Source organism: Gnatocerus cornutus, chromosome 5, assembly GCF_029298725.1.
Source record: "Gnatocerus cornutus isolate USDA-ARS CGAHR chromosome 5, icGnaCorn1.1, whole genome shotgun sequence".
Lineage (NCBI taxonomy): Eukaryota > Metazoa > Arthropoda > Insecta > Coleoptera > Tenebrionidae > Gnatocerus > Gnatocerus cornutus.
In genome coordinates, this window is record NC_142237.1 from 9,258,258 (window position 1) to 9,274,531 (window position 16,274).

The window sequence follows — 16,274 nt, forward strand, 5'->3', positions numbered from 1 at the left end:
ATCTTTATAAAACGTAAGTGTTAGGACTGTTTACTCTTACATAAAAATCGGTTCTAAAAAAACGTTAATGTCAATGTGAATGTTCATTTATAAAGATAACTTCACTTTTTTTAAAATGGGTGATAAGGAAACATTTCCACCCTTTTTCTTTTCTAAAGCCCCCTTGGCTGAAAAAGTCGACGTCATTAATTTAAAGAATGGCAAACAATATTGGATGCTATCGATAGTTAGTGATTTACGAGGAAATGAACAAAAAGCGAGTTCCATGTTGGCACCTTATGATGATAATGATGGTTAGTATTCTGCCCAACCTATTAAATAATACTTTTAATGATCCCTTGTTGCAGCGGAAATGCTTGACTGCTGTGATTTAGAAGATAATTATGAAATCAATCCCACAAAATCAGGAAAATTTATTACATCATTTTATGTCCCAAAGTAAAAATATTTCAAACATACTTATTATTATTAATATTTCAATTTTAGTCTGTTACACTCTGTAATTATTGGTCCACGTGGCTCTAAACTAAGAGAACTACAAGACAACACAAATACTTTGATAAAAGTCCCAAAACCTAATGAAGAAGCTGTTATAAAAATAACAGGGCATAGTGAGCGCAGTGTCGCCTCCGCACGAACTCAGATTACTCTCCTTATTCTTGCTCGCCGTGAACGATTATCGGTTACTCATTTTGTGTCCATTCCTATCCACTCAGAGAGCATCAAAAGAAATTTTTACAAGTTTAAAGAAGAAATTCTCAATGGACCTTCAACTAGAGGAATTGATGAGAGCATATTTCAAAAAGTGGAGAAGTTTCATTTAACTATAGTCACATTGGCTCTTCTTGACGACAAAGAAATAGAAGAAACCAAACAATTGTTAAATAAATATCAAAGTAATATTCAGAAGATCTTCTCTGGCAAGAGACCAAAAATTGTTCTGAAAGGAGTAGAAATCATGAATGATGATCCAACTGAAGTTGATGTGTTATATGGCAAAGTTTCGTTGGATAGTAAAGAAGACACTGAATGTCTTCAGGAAGCAGCTGATGAAATTTTAGAAATCTTTTATCGGAATAATCTGGTTAAACGACAATATGATCGCGTCAAGCTGCACGTAACTTTAATGAACTCGCTTTTCCGGAAAACAGACGGGATACAGAAATCTAAAGATCCTGGGGTTAAAAGGGAAACATTTGATGCCACCTATATTCTGGACAAATATAAAGATTATTATTTTGGGAAAACCACTCTTGAAAAAATACATTTATCTGTTAGATTTACTTCTGCCCAGTCCGGTTATTACCAATCTGCAGCAACAATCAGTCTTTAATATAGTTTTAAAAAAACCTGAGAGTTTTTTACTCCATTGCATCATCAGTCGTTTTCATTTCTGAAATTGTACGTGATTTAAGTGTCAGTGGAATGAGCTTCTGATATAAATACCAAAGAGTGTCTGGCCTCATGCTGCTTCAACTCTGTGCTGCTCCTAAATTGGGAAGCACAGATTGAGCATAGAAACTGTGCTTCCCCTGTGTGTTTTTTCAAATGGAAATTGAGAGAAGACCTTGCGGCAAACTTCTGGTCGCAAATTTTACATTCTAATAGATTCTTCTGCGTGTGAATTTTCAAATGAGTTTGTAAGGTATCAAAAACGCGAAATCTGAAACATTTCAAGTTATTTAAATTATGTAATTATCGTTTGAAGATTAATACCCTTTTCCACAAAACGAGCAGAGATATGCTTTTTCATCAGTGTGTGTCTGCATGTGTTTTATAATTGCATTTTTGGATGAAAAGAGTTTTTTGCAGGTGTAACATTTCAGTAATTTAGTATTGGTATGTCTGGATATATGAACTTTTAAGTCTTGTTTTGTTGTGAAGGACTTTGGGCACAAGTCGCATTTATGAGTTCTGCTTTCTGGAAGGAAAATATTTAGTTTATACAGACATTATTGGCAGAAAACTTACTTTTATGTCTTTCTAAGTGTATTTGTAAGGAAGTATTTCTAGTAAAACTTTTGTTGCATAAATTGCAAACAATTGATGACGATGTAAGTAGAGATGATGAATCAGTATCAGAAGTAGATTGGTCACTATCATACTGTGACATCAAAAGCCTTTTTAAAAAATTATCCACATTTTCACACTTTACTTTGAAATTATATAAAGTTATTAAGTTTTGGTGGCATGGTCGACATATATATTGCATCAAACCGTCTGTTGTACAAAACTAAAAAATGTAAATGAATATGAATACACGGAACCAAAAAGATTAAAAAGAACATACAGTTAAAGAGGTGCATCGCAACAACATTTTCAAAATATTTTCGTCTTCATAGATGTAAACTTTTCCATCATCTAATTCAGTGAGGCACGTCCGGCAATGATTGAAATATTGGTCCAGATTTGTTTGCATTTTGCTTTACAAAACGCCTCGATGAAAACTGAAACTTGCGAATTAAGGTTATGTTGTGTTGTCTTCCAGTAGGTCAAATGCACCGGAACAAATTAACTATTTTTAACGTCACGTGAACTACAATTTCAAAATTCTATAATAATTTTTAATGAATTTGCTACTATTATAAAGTATAATATGATAATTACAATTATAAGCATGTATAGTTATTAGTTATTTTACAAATAAATGTAAAAGTTCGGGACAAAATTCAGTTTTTGTTTTCGTTTGTTAAATAGCCCCGCACTGTCTCCAAAATTTTTTCAATTTCATTTAAAACGTTGAGCTATTTTTGCCATTTTCTGATAACCGCACCACCGATTTCGCCTCATTTCCAAGTAGTATGAACCATGAAATATTCATTACACCGCAACAGTGATTACAATAACACTCAAGGAAGTAGATAAATTCCGTTATCGTCCGCCTTTCCTTTGCCAGTCCATTTCAACTCTTGCTAAAAATTCATTAAAAATTGAATTTCTGTATTCCCATCCCTCAAGTTGCCACCCCTGCATTTTGACAATTGATAAAATGTCACGCGTATGTCACGGTAAATGTCAACCCTTTTATTTATAATGAAACTGTTTACAACCATTTCGCATTTCGTAACAAACTACATAACAATGTTCCTGTGAAAGTAAGCAACAAAACCACTCAGTCAAAAAAAGTGCATCATGTCAGGAGTTTTTGGCTACAGCCGCGAGGCGGTCCGTGTTAAAGTCAAGGTAAACTAAAGTTTAAATGTATCCCACTTTTTAAGCAAAGTTTTGCAGAAAATTGAGGGGTCCCAACCACCGGAACTGCGCAAATTTAGTGTAGATCCTCAAATCACATCGTTTGAAGTGTTGCAAAGTATTCTAGCCAAAGCGTTCGACCTCAAGGGGGATTTTGCAATATGTTACCGGTTGTACGATGTAAATGGCCACGAGACTTACATGCCTTTGTTATCAGACTGGGATCTAGACGCAGCATTTTTAAAGTAACGTTTTTTCTTATTATAATTTTATCTAAGTGAGTTCCACAGGGCCTACAATATGTCAGTGGGCAGCAGCTCTGAACCTTGTCTATGTCTCCGCGTCGATCTCAAACCATTTGAAGAGTGCTCTGATGACTGGGAACTCAAACAAAACCTTCCCATTATCACCCAAATTCGAACCGCCACATGTCAAGAAGCCAAACCCTCACCCAGATTACACGGAATTTTCAATCAAGTAGGTAAAACTCTGAACCTTGTCCAAAGAGCATTTTTGGGGGAAGACAGCAGCGGTCCTTTACAACCACCAAGACCTCCGCTGTCCGACTCTGAATTTCGAGCATTCCTGGATCCTGTAGGACAAATAGTATATGGAAAAGAACTCAGAAACGTCATTTATTTAGGCGGAATTGATCCTAGTTTGAGGTACAAAACTCATTTTAGCAGGGCTGAGGTACTAATGAACTGTTACAGAAAAGTGGTTTGGAAACATCTTCTGAACGTTTATCCAGACGGGATGACGGGACGGGAAAGAATGGATTATATTAAACGCAAAGCGGCGGAATATGTAACGCTGAGGGAAACTTGGAAGGCGGCTATTGCTCAAGGACCGGTGGCAGGCGAACTAGCTTATACCACTGGGATGGTCAGAAAAGACGTGTTGAGGACTGACAGACATCATCCGTTTTACGCCGGGAGCGATGATAACCAGAATATCGCGTCGTTGTTTAATATTCTTACTACGTGAGTAAATAGGACTTTTGTAAATTAGCTTCTTTATTTATCGTTTAACAAAACATTTTCATGAATAACTAAATATGCTAATGAATGATGGTGTTGCTAATAAGTCTGGGTCCATCAACCATTAAAAAACAAAAGTAAAAAGTACAAATTTCGTCGAATTTTACAATTGTATGACATGCTCGGTTCTGTTATCACAAAAACAGATAAAATAAATAGTGGAGTACCGTTTGCATTTGCGGTATCTTACAAATTAGAATGAAATATGCTAGTTTTGTGACATTCGCATTTTTAAGTCGTTATCAGGTCATGCATACAAGAACAGTAATTTCTAATAAATTATTTGTTAAGGAGTGAGCTGGCATAAAACTGAAATGGACGTTTGCATGCGAATTCTGAATTATGTTCGTTTTTTATCGCCATCGTATCTTTATTTTTTTAAGAGAATTCCTCCGTTGTTGAATGTTAAAATGTTTCGTCAATAACAATAAAAGAGTCGAATTTCTAAGAACGTCCTCGGTTTTCAGGTATGCTCTAAATCACCCCAAAGTCAGCTATTGCCAAGGAATGAGTGACCTCGCATCTCCCCTGCTGGTTACAATGAACGATGAAGCTCACGCCTACATTTGTTTCTGCGCGCTTATGCAACGTCTCAGCACAAACTTCATGATCGATGGCATTGCAATGACTCAAAAATTCACTCATTTAGCCGAAGGTCTCATGTATTACGATCCAGAATTCTACAACTATCTAAAACTTCACCAAGTGAGTTCGTCATCACTAATAGCTTAGTCTTACTGGTACTTCTAGGCCGACGACCTCCTCTTCTGTTACCGGTGGCTCCTTCTGGAAATGAAGCGAGAATTTGCTTTCGAAGACTCTCTCCGTATGTTGGAGGTCTTGTGGAGTTCTCTCCCGCCATATCCTCCAGATAAGGAACTCAAGTTGTTCGATATGCAGTTTCAACCGATTTCCGCGACGCCGCCGATAAGTCCCCTAGTGAAGACGCCCCGTGAAAACGCTTATACGAAGGTTTGCGCGTTGCGACGACAAAGTTCTTCGATTTCTTTGAGTAATTATACCGCAAACAAGCCAGGGACTGTCAAGAGACAAAATCATAGTCTGGATGAGACCATTGGGAGATCCAAAAATAATATTTTAGATGTCAAAGCGAAACACCAAAGTTTAGACGATGCTGCCCTCACTCAGCAAAAACTGTCAAAAAGTAACGAAACATCACCAAAGGCTGCCGAAATCTCACCAAGGAATGAATTAAGACCAAGATCCGTGTCGCCTCTTGAAGCTAAATCAGATTCTTATATTATTTGTAACGGTGTTAACAACAACAAAAAAGGGAATTTGTCTTCGAGTATGACGAATTTAATTAAACCGAGTAAAAAGAGTGGCCACTTTAGAGAACTTAAGGAGAAGATTGCCGCCGCGAAGTTGTTTTCGTCGTTGGAACGACTGGATCATTCCATCAAAGAAGAAATAGACGACAGACCCAAAGGAAAGATGGTGAAGAACTTGAACGAGTTCTTCAATTTTGCAACGGCGAATAAGAATAAAATATCGGATAAATTAGCGAGAATGGGGGGAAGCGTGGGCGATGTGGAGAAACCAAAGATTTTACTCACAAAGTCGAGTTTCGACGAATCGGAGAGCTTAGACAAGTCGCGACATTACTCATCGACAAGCAATGACGATACTTTCGATGAATATAGTCCCGATGACTCCCAGGAGTACTTTCCTTTAACTACTTCTGTAACTAGAGAATTGAGATTAGAATTAGAAAATCTAGATAGGAAAGTTTTTGGTGATAAGTACATAGAGAGATTGTCCGAATCTCCATCAACAGACTGCAGCAGCGAAGCGAAAGAAAAGGTTGAAGAAGCAACAAAAGTGAAGACGCCTTCTGAGGTACTGATCTTTTTAACGAACTGTTCACTGACGATAATTTTGATTTTTTTTAGTCGATGATGGTGGAGAAACTTGAGAAAACGGAAGACAAAGTCGAGAAACGAAAAAGCGACGACATCTTCCTATGGGAAAATCCGCTCCTCACGAAAACTAGTCCAAGCAGCATGCAAACGCCCGACGAGCAGGCGGATATAGAATACGACAGCGAAATGCCAACTCTAGTCAACGAAATTTCAGAAACTAAGACCATAACTCCTATCAAAATTATTAACACCACGTCTAAACCAATCAAATTAGTTTCCATAAAACCTGAGGTGAAGGAAGATGAGATAACGAGAGTACCACTTCCTGTCAACGAAGTTCCAATGACCAATTCGTGCGAAGAGGTTACAGAAACGATTAGATCTTCATCGCTGTTGCCTTCGCCTCAGGAATTTGGTGGTGGTAATCCGTTCCTCATGTTCTTATGCATAACTGTGCTGTTGCAACACAGAAACCATATAATCAGTAAAGGGATGGACTACAATGAGATGGCGATGCATTTTGATAAAATGGTACGGAAACATGACGTCACCAAAGTACTGAACCAAGCGAGACAAATGCATGCAAGGTACATCAAACAACATACTATCGCTCAACAGAAACAGGACTGTTAAAATTCTCGTTTTATTTATTATGTACGCTGTGATACTTTCAGTTCTTTATTTATTTCTAATTTTAGGTGGAATGTGCCTAGTACTTAGTAGGTTTCAAGGTGGACACTGTTGTTCCTCAGAGTACATTAGAATCTTTTTTTTATTAATTTTATAACTGTTGGGTGTTTTTTTGGAAGAAAAGTAGATCTCAAGAATCTTTTTTTTTACAGAAGGAGCGCGATGAAGTGGTTTGCATTTTTTGTTGCATTTGTGAACAAATACTTCCAAAAAAGCCAATTATGTCATTCCCATATTGTTAATCGAAGCACCAAGTACGAAATAGGCGATTAAGTTATTTTTGCCTCTTGTAACGCCTATGAGTACACCCTACCCCATAGCATCCTGCACAACATCAGAAGGATCAGTAGTCCTTCAGCAATACATTAAACATACCAAATTAAATTTCTTGTCAATTGTGGTTTTATTCGAATTTAATTGAGTTTCACAATGATAATAAAGACTATTCAATACCAACGTGTTTTAATGAGATTTTTCAAAAATTCGAAAATTGGGCAACACTGGTGAAGACGTGGCAACAGTGTAAAATTTTTAAATCTTGAAGTTGGCGCCGTTCATTTTCGATCAGGTTGTCAAACTTTCGCACAGAATTTTTCCAAAATAAATCCAGTTTTTTGGAAAAACGACGAAAAAGGGCAACCGAAATGTGCTTGTCTCAAACTCCCCTCGAAATCCGGTGAAATCTGCAAAATTTCTTTGCAGACTGTTCCGAATAAGCAGGGGATTGTGAACATAACCTCAAAAAATAAGACGCTGTCATTACAATAAAAATTGATTTTTTCGTCTATTTTCCAATAGGTATTGTTAAATATGACTTTGATTTAAGCAACCAACAATGTGGCCTGTGCTGTTGGATATGACAAAAGAAGAATCCATGCAGTGTTTGAGAAATTTAGGTATTTATGCAAATAGAAGTTGTGATCTAGAAAGTACAGATCTTTTCCAGAACTGGAAGCGTATGCCCATCTAGTTTCAGCGTTACGTGCACAAGGCCCCTTAAATCCCGACAAACGTAAATTACTGAAGGACACCAGCCAAGTACTGAATATTCCTCAGGATAGACACAAGGCTGAGATCCGTCGCGCTGTGAACGACGAGAAGCTCAATACGATTGCATATCAGTAACTACTCGATTTCTTACAATTAACGGCTTTCATAATCGTAAAGTTGCAGTGTTACAGGGCTCGCAGAGTCTCTGGAAGATTGGGCGCAAGAAGGACGCCGATCAGTTCCTCTTATTCCTAGGTTAGCACCTCAGACTGCTTACTCGGCTATTGCTGACGAAGTGGCTGAGACTGCTAATCAAAACAATAAACAACTCCCACATCCAGCATGTACAGAAAGAAAAAGGCCACCTTCACAACCAAGTGTACAACTAATGCCTGAAACAAGCAAAGGTGTGCCATTCCGAATTCCTGAGACACCTAAAACTGATGAAAATAAAAAGAGAAAAATGCCAATTTGCACGGAAAACAGTAGTTTAGCGCAGCACCTCTTGGGCCCCCCGAAAATTAGTCGGACGCAGCAGATATACAGGTAGGCAATGCTATTTTAGTACAAACGCGATTAATTCTGCTTTGTAGACAACGATCCAAAAGTGCTTTCTTTAAAGAGCAGATGAAGCTGAAACCGCAGTCTTCGAAATTGCCGTTCACTCCTCTAGGGCAATCTTCGAACGGCGCCAAAATTAACGCGGAGGAAACGATTGAACAAATACAGAATGAAATCAACAGTTACAATGTACAAAAATTCGAGGCACAACCAAGTTGTTCAAACGAAAACCAAGCACCCCGTCCTAAAGTTCTCACCCCCATCAAACCTAATTTAACCTTTAAACAAATTACCACCACTCCCGGTCCTAGCGATCTTCAGAAAGCTGTAAAGATGTGTCCTAAAAAAACGGTTGCCAAACCCGGGACTCCCCTGGGCCAGAAACTCATAGTAGTTTCAAATGCTCAAACTATTCCCAGTAGTAGTATTCTGCAAAAGACTTTATCCATACCTTTAGTGAAAAACATTTCGGTCAAAAATTTGGAGAAATTCAAAATCGTCACCAGTACTCCCCAACTTGTCACTGCCGCGAATAATATCAATTCTTTGAAGCATAAAGTTGTCACTGTGAAAACCAACAACCCTGCTAAGAAAGTCATTCCTCTCTCTGTGTTTAATTCCAAAGGAGGAATTAAAGTCTTACCCTTTGGGGGGAAAATCGTTAGTAAAACAACAACCACAACAGCTTCACCTCCGTTGTACATCGTAAACACTGTGGGGCCAAAGGTCGCGTCGCAGCCCATTGCTGCGGAAGCACCACCGATCAGTCCGAACAAAGAAAATGGAAAATCGTCCGTTTTGGGAGACATCTTGAAAGCGTCTGGGGTGACGACTGATGATTTTGATACGCAAATTGAGGAATTCAGAATTCCTAATAACCACGTGGTGGAAGAGGACGGACAAGAGCAACTTGAAGAAGAGGAGATCACGAATAATGACAAGGAAGACTTTGTCGTTTTAAGTAAGTAGTGTCAGGAATATTTCTCGGGTCATTAATGGTGGTTTTAGATGAAAAAGACGAAGTGGTGGTGGAGGCGGAAACCAAAAGTGAGGAAGTCAAGTCAGACGAGGAACACTTGTCTAATATAGAAACTGAGGTTGCGGTCGACAATAGTGAAACAGTGATTTTACAAGTTCAAAATTCAGAATTGACAAGTGTTAGTGAAGCAACTGGTAACTGATATTTATTTATTTTCTAATTTATTACCATTAAATTAATTAATCTGTTGATTATATTTTAAATTAGTTCATTTGTACATTTTCTAATTTTAACGGACATGTTTTTGCTCAATAAATGTTGGAGATATTTGTGTTACCATCAAAATTTGTCGTTTATGTAAAAAATTTGTATATTTTGAGCCATTTTAATGGACTTTTGTACATAATAGATTTCTACTTGAAGAAATGATTTCACTATATTCTGTACCTTTCAATAAATTGCCTTTTAATTAAAGTTTCGTCTTATTTTAGGTTAAGTCACGTGATTCAGACAAAGTAGAAAATTAGAATCGTATTTTGTAAAGCTGTTTAGAAGAACAATAGAAGTAGTCTAAAAAAATGCATAGAAAATAGTAAAATAACTAAGAAAACTAGGCATAATATTCAGAGTTAAAAAGTTGCGCATGTTAGACTACTAATACAAATATGTAAGTACGAACTTAACTTTACTACTGACCTGTTTTTCCTGGACTTCTGATTACTGTAACTTTGTTGTCACACCCCGTATATTGTCACAACTGACAATCAGCTGACGCGTTATCGTTTTGTTTTTGTTGATATAACCTCACTTTTCCATGTCCTTGTGTTGACATTGTGATCAAAAACTGAATTAGTTCAGCAAAAATAGCATCCTCACAATGACGGGCACTAAAAGGTAAAAATTATTTTTAACTCCTATTTCCTGACTAATTCCCTTTTAAATTCAGTCGACTCTCGCGACAAGGAAGTATCAGCAGCATCACCGAAGAGACTGCAAACTTTGATCAATTTCTCAAAGTGGCAAACTATGAGGACACAGTTCGCCAATTGGACATTTATTATGGAATAAGTACTGTTATTTGATACACTTTTTTATTGTTATAAAACCCGTTTTTGCAGTCAAACGCCAACTGTTATTACATCAGAGCCCCATTACCGGACTCTTTCCCGTTTTTTCAACTGACACAAAAATTGGAAGCGTCCGAGAGAGCGTTTATTGCGCTGCAGCAGTATGGGGGCTATATCAAGCTTATCGACGGATTGACGACGATAGAGGGAAATCATATGAATTGGGGCAATCAGCAGTCAAATGCATGAGAGGAATTTTAGAATGTTGGATGAAACAAGCTACGCGTATTGAATTGTTTAAGAAGAACCAATGTAATGCACACGCTTTACATGTTAAGTTCCATCTAACCACCGGAAATGAAATATATTCAGATGATGCGTACAATCATTTACAGATCGATGTCGTGTCGATCTATCTGTTATTTCTTGTACAGATGATTACATCTGGAATGCAGATTATTTATACACAGGTAAATTAGATTTCGCAAAATCGGCAACAAAATGTACTTTTTAAATTTCGCGCCTTCTCATTCTTGGGTAAAAACACTAAAATCACTAAGAACGTCACGAATCCTGACAATTCGCTGTTGACAGAACGTCACTGTGACTCAAATGTGAGGTTAACATGCGGCGGGAATTTTGAAATTATTTTTACAATTTAATTTCCAAAACATAATTTCAAAGTTTTCAATCACCTATTTTAGGATGAAGTGGCTTTCGTCCAAAACTTGGTTTATTACGTAGAAAGGGCTTACCGAACCCCCGATTTTGGCATGTGGGAGCGTGGTAGTAAATACAACGATGGCACTCCAGAAATCCACGCCAGTTCCATAGGGTTGGCCAAAGCCGCTCTCGAAGCTATCAATGGTTGTAATTTATTCGGAGAAAAAGGAGCGTCTTGGAGTGTTGTATACGTCGACATAGATGCCCACAACCGCAATAGAAGTATTTTTGAAACTTTGCTTCCCCGAGAATCGAGCTCCAAAGTAATTAATTTTTTGGCAATCGCTCTTTTTAAGTTGTTTGTGTAGGATGTGGACGCTGCTCTCTTACCAACGATCTCGTTCCCTGCTTTTGCTACGCATGAGGATCTTCTGTACAACGAGGCGAAAAATAATGTTGTAACAAAATTGAAGGGAAATTATGGCTTCAAGAGGTATATTCGTGATGGTTACAAAACTGTTGCCGAAGACAAAACACGTCGATTTTACGGCAACGGGGAAATTAAACAGTTTGAGAACGTGGAATGTGAATGGCCGCTGTTTTATTTATTTATGATAATCGACGGCGTGTTTAAATCTTTACCGGATCAGATTTCGCAGTATCAAGATCTGCTGAAAGAAAGGATCTATTTGGATCAAAATGGAGGTAATTATTGTTCTAAATGACCCCAAAGAAAAAAAAAATTCTTATCACTTTTCTAAGATCCGGTTATTCCGCAATACTACTACGTCCCCGTGGAAAACCTGGAGAAGGAGCGTCAGAAACCTTATAGTACTCCCCGGAAAACAACAAACGAAAGTGGTTTGTTTCTCTGGAACCAAGCGATGTTTATTTTGGCGCAACTTTTAACCGCGGGTCTTTTACATATCAACGAATTAGACCCAATCCGTCGTTACTTGCCGTCGTACAACCGCCCAAGAAAAGGTGGACGGTACTCCGCCTTCCAGGTAAAATTTTTGCTTTTAATCCAAAACACGCCAACACAGTCAGTGATATCCAATTTTATTGCTTTCAGGCAAAAATTTCTGTTGTAAGTAATTTTTGTGCTTTCTCATACTCACCAAAACCATTTTTTTTATTATTTTTTTGTACAAATTACTGATTTTTTTGTTCTGTGCTTCCAGGCGAAACCTTCCCTTGTAAGTAATTTGTAGTAGTTACTGTAGTTGTAAGTTTCATTACTGATGAATGTCGTCTAATTTCTTTTCATGGGCTTTTTTGTGATAGTCGAGGTCTTGCATGTATTAAAATAGTATATATGTAGTAAAAAATTAAAATAGTGTTTTGTTGTTATTGATAGTATAGTAAAATCGCAATTCACAGGGCACCGCTACTGACTTAGTCGTCCAAATCGTTTTAATAGCCGAGTCAATGCGCTTACAAGCTATGATGGCCACTTATGGTATCCAAACGCAAACGCCCCATGAAGTCGAGCCTGTGCAAATATGGTCTTCCACGCAACTCGTCAAAGTTTATGAAAACTTAGGCATAAATAACAAACTGAAATTACAGGGGCGTCCCGTCAGACCTATCGGTAGCTTAGGCACTAGTAAAGTAAGCGAAACTTTCCACCCTGTTCCTACACTCAGAAATTAGGTTTACAGAGTTTGTGGCGCTACTGTTTTGTGCTACCCCCTAATCTTTGAAGTTTCTGATTTTTACTTGTACCGAGACATGGAGTTGTTGATTGATGATATAAAGACTGAGCTACAGTTTGTCGGAAAGTATTGGAGACTGTCAGGGAGACCCACAGTTTGTCTTCTAATACGAGAAGAACACATGAGAGATCCTCAATTTAAGAAAATGTTGGATTTGTTGGCCATGTTGAAAAAGGGGTACTGTGATGGCGTTAAAGTTAGAGTGGGGAGGTTGCAGAACTTGATTTCAAGCTCGTGCATTGGTAAGTGACTTAACTTAAGTCGCTACTTGTGATTGGTCAGTTTTACAGAACACTTGGACTTTATGAATGTTTTGGACTCGCCGAATGATGATACGTATACTCAGTTCAAGCAACTGCAGCATGACTATATTGGATACCAAAGTTTGACTGATGTTCCTCGGGTTCTGCATTATCAGGACGAACTTAAAGACTACTCAGTATAAGTCACTTTTAGTTAAATATTCCATCTTAAATGTGTATTTTAGAACTTTAAAACGAAATCAACGAATGAGATTATCGAAGCAATAAAATACTCGGACAGTCTGTATGCAAAGTGCCAACTTTTTGGCTTCTTACTGAAAAAGGAAGGGGCAAATTTCTTGGTTTCTGACATCACTGTGGAAGATCATCTCCTCAAAATTTACCATCAAGCTGGGTGCTTGAGACACTGGGCTGCCGTCCGATACACCAGCAGCATGCTGTCACATAACGTGGACTCTATAAGTCCCTTTATAACCGCCGTTCTTGTTCACGGGAAACAGGTACTTCATTAAAAACAACACTAAAAACTGCAGAGTTTGTTTTTAGTTAACGGTCGGTGTGATTGGTCAAAAAGAAACTGTCTTTGACAAACCCATGACACCTACTGAGATCCAGCACGTGGTCTACAACACCATTCAGCCCTACGATGTCATCCAAGCAGTTTTGCAACAAGAAGTAATCTTATATTGCGGACGTCTCATTGCAACAAATCCCGAACTTTTCCGTGGAATTCTCAAAATAAGAGTTGGATGGGTTTTAGAAGCTATTCGATGTCACTTGGAAATCTTTGGCGATAAAAGGAAGATTGAAGATCACAGTCCGTACGAAGTCCGACAGCTTCTCTACAAAATTCTCTCTGTGAAAGAATGGGGTACCAAAGAAAAGTACCTTTTGGTTATCATGAAACTTCATAGTACTAACTACCGGTTTTTAGACTGACCCCGTATCAAAAGAGACGTCTTGAAGGTTGCCTGTGTCGAGTCCCATCATCTTTCTACCACCAAGTTTGGGACGTAATGACGCGCACTCCTCATGGTATTAAAATCAGAGGGACTCTTCTTCCCCAGCAGCCGACGATGTCTAACATGGCGCGTTCAGAACTTACTTTCTCGCTTCTGGTTGAAGAAATGTTGAATTACATCCATGAACCCGAGTACCGACAATTAGTTGTCGAGTTGTTGACCATAGTTTCGACAATTTTGTGCCGAAATCGTGAGCTGATTTTTAATCAACCGTTGGATTTGGAACAGTTGATTAAAGATGCAGCGGATATGTACGCCAAGGTGAGTTTAAAAAGTGATTGTAATGGAAGATTACGGTTTTTTGTAGGATCATGGTCTACATAATGACTGTGTTAAAGTTCTTGTGGAAATCCCACGTATTCAGTCGACGGGATATTTGGCGAGAGCGGTCGTCAACACTGTGCTGAAAGGAGGGCAATTGAGCGATTTTGAAGTTGATTCCGAGTCATGTCTTGTTTCTTAAAAATAAGTTGAATAATGTGGAGCAATAATAGCAAATGATAATAAAAGTAACAGTAGCAATAAAGTAATTATTATTTTAAAAATTGGCTTTTATTGGTATAATAGTAATTTAGATAACATACAATACATTTGATGTTATCCGTGGTTTTCTACACATGATGTCGTATTTTCTAACAATCCATAAAAAGTTGCACTGGTGAAAATAGTTTAAAAGAAAAATCGCAACTTTAATGACATGTAAAGTTATTTTTTTGGTTTCTAAAAGACCCTCAACGCTTAGATTTTTCTCTTTAATAATCCAAAATTTGTTTCTTTTGTTCGTAACTCAATTTCAAATTATTTATTTTTATACTTCAAATTATCCTTTTCAAACAAAAATTTTCTAATTTCTAAATTTTCAATTTGCTCATTTAAGAAATTACTCTAAAGTAGTGTTCACACCAAAGCAACACAGAGAAACTTTGTGTTTCAGTTGCGTGTTTCTTGAAATGCTTCTAATGAAACTCATTCTCAGTTTCTCATGAAACTTATTTGCTATTGCTGCTGCTGGTTCTATTAGTAAGGCAAGTATACAACTCGCCGAAACTTTTAGAAAACAAAAGTTGCTTTATGTTGCTTTAATGATCCTTTAATTAATAATTTAATCCTTAAGATCCAAAGTTTTCAAAATTCAAAACGTTCCAAATTGTCGATTTTTTTTCTTTTTCAGTTGAAGAATGTCTAATTTAAGATTTAATCATGGAGTTGCCAGCTACGGCTGAAAACGCATTAAACTGTTGAGATTATGAGTCGTCTGTAGTAAAACATTTCCTTTAATAAATCACTATTATTAAATCGATTTGAAATGTTTGATAAGCCGTTATGTACATTTTTATGTATGAATATTGTGTAATTTACATTTGCCCACATACTCACATAAAATTACGTAAATTGCTCGTAATAGTTGAGTTTTTTTATTTACGACTCATTACATCGGAAGAAGGTTAAGAACGTATTGTTACGAGAAGATTCTGGAAGCTTCGAGCGCCAGCGCTGGAACGTTCCGTGTGCTACTAGAGTCGCCGTTTCTAGAAGGTCGCTGAGTCATAGGCGGAACTCCCGAATATTCTCGCAGCGCTCCAGCATTAGGCTAGTGGTAGGGGAATATCTGTATATAGGGGAGTAGTGATAGGATTGTAGATAGTCTAGTATTTGGAAATCCTGAAAAGTGTTGTAATTGTGAAGTACGAGAGTGTTCATAGTGCACAATAAAATTGTTATTGTTACAAGCGAGACTTTTGATTTTTCGGCCAACGTGACAACTGGTGTCAGAAAGTGGGATCCCGTCCAGCATTGTGATCGAGAAAATTCTGGAATTCTCGATCGGAAAATTCGTGACATTACCGGACTGTGACATTGTTACCTGATTGTGGACAATTTTTATGCCTGTTCAAACCAGACAGCAAGCCGCAGAAATGGAGGGGCTACAAGAATTGATGACCACTATGATGGCAAAATTGGAGACAAATTTAGAAGAAAGAAGACAAAGAGAGAAACTAGAAGAAGAAGAAAGAAGACAAAAAGAAAAACTAGAAGAAGAAGAAAGAAGACAAAAAGAAAAACTAGAAGAAGAAGATAGAAGACAAAAAGAAAAACTAGAAGAAGAAGAAAGAAGACAAAGAGAAAAACTGGAAGAAGAAGAAAGAAGACAAACAGAGAATGCAGCAATCCTGAACCAGCTTAAAGACATGGAACAAAACATGAA

General features: G+C 37.6%; 5 protein-coding genes across 9 annotated transcripts; 4 read left to right on the plus strand and 1 right to left on the minus strand.

Annotated features, from left to right (window-relative positions):
• The first annotated feature begins 47 nt into the window (after positions 1–47).
• LOC148174208 (activating signal cointegrator 1 complex subunit 1-like) lies at positions 48–1,453 on the plus strand. Its single transcript, XM_088036723.1, has 3 exons — positions 48–293; positions 348–438; positions 487–1,453. Exons 1-3 carry the CDS (start codon positions 80–82, stop codon positions 1,331–1,333), a joined length of 1,152 nt encoding a protein of 383 aa, XP_087892849.1. The 5' UTR covers positions 48–79; the 3' UTR covers positions 1,334–1,453.
• Positions 1,212–2,692, minus strand: LOC148174209 (uncharacterized). The gene is made up of 5 exons (XM_088036724.1): positions 2,291–2,692; positions 1,972–2,233; positions 1,717–1,921; positions 1,447–1,663; positions 1,212–1,393 (listed from the first exon to the last, which is right to left on the minus strand). The coding sequence occupies exons 1-5, from the start codon at positions 2,417–2,419 to the stop codon at positions 1,388–1,390; spliced, it is 819 nt and encodes a 272-aa protein (XP_087892850.1). The 5' UTR covers positions 2,420–2,692; the 3' UTR covers positions 1,212–1,387.
• Positions 2,693–2,874: 182 nt separating this feature from the next.
• LOC148174210 (uncharacterized) lies at positions 2,875–7,257 on the plus strand. Of its 2 annotated transcripts, XM_088036720.1 has the most exons (7): positions 2,875–3,183; positions 3,232–3,437; positions 3,483–3,857; positions 3,906–4,175; positions 4,700–4,937; positions 4,983–6,092; positions 6,146–7,257. In XM_088036720.1, the coding sequence occupies exons 1-7, from the start codon at positions 3,133–3,135 to the stop codon at positions 6,746–6,748; spliced, it is 2,853 nt and encodes a 950-aa protein (XP_087892846.1). In that variant the 5' UTR covers positions 2,875–3,132; the 3' UTR covers positions 6,749–7,257. The 2 variants fall into 2 exon arrangements, with proteins under 2 accessions (XP_087892846.1, XP_087892845.1); XM_088036719.1 differs by having other exon boundaries at positions 3,483–4,175.
• A 90-nt stretch (positions 7,258–7,347) lies between these two features.
• LOC148174211 (uncharacterized) lies at positions 7,348–9,809 on the plus strand. Of its 2 annotated transcripts, none has more exons than XM_088036721.1 (5): positions 7,348–7,701; positions 7,752–7,926; positions 7,973–8,341; positions 8,389–9,317; positions 9,365–9,809. In XM_088036721.1, exons 1-5 carry the CDS (start codon positions 7,641–7,643, stop codon positions 9,535–9,537), a joined length of 1,707 nt encoding a protein of 568 aa, XP_087892847.1. In that variant the 5' UTR covers positions 7,348–7,640; the 3' UTR covers positions 9,538–9,809. The 2 variants fall into 2 exon arrangements, with proteins under 2 accessions (XP_087892847.1, XP_087892848.1); XM_088036722.1 differs by having other exon boundaries at positions 7,979–8,341.
• Positions 9,810–10,076: 267 nt separating this feature from the next.
• On the plus strand, positions 10,077–14,613 carry LOC148174212 (putative phosphorylase b kinase regulatory subunit beta). Of its 3 annotated transcripts, XM_088036715.1 has the most exons (15): positions 10,077–10,229; positions 10,282–10,403; positions 10,454–10,872; positions 11,107–11,388; positions 11,434–11,770; positions 11,828–12,072; positions 12,141–12,155; positions 12,250–12,264; positions 12,449–12,679; positions 12,722–13,025; positions 13,074–13,222; positions 13,271–13,546; positions 13,593–13,930; positions 13,981–14,329; positions 14,376–14,613. In XM_088036715.1, the coding sequence occupies exons 1-15, from the start codon at positions 10,213–10,215 to the stop codon at positions 14,529–14,531; spliced, it is 3,255 nt and encodes a 1,084-aa protein (XP_087892841.1). In that variant the 5' UTR covers positions 10,077–10,212; the 3' UTR covers positions 14,532–14,613. The 3 variants fall into 3 exon arrangements, with proteins under 3 accessions (XP_087892841.1, XP_087892842.1, XP_087892843.1); XM_088036716.1 differs by lacking the exon at positions 12,141–12,155 and having other exon boundaries at positions 10,078–10,229; XM_088036717.1 differs by lacking the exons at positions 12,141–12,155; positions 12,250–12,264 and having other exon boundaries at positions 10,078–10,229.
• The last annotated feature ends 1,661 nt before the right edge of the window (positions 14,614–16,274 follow it).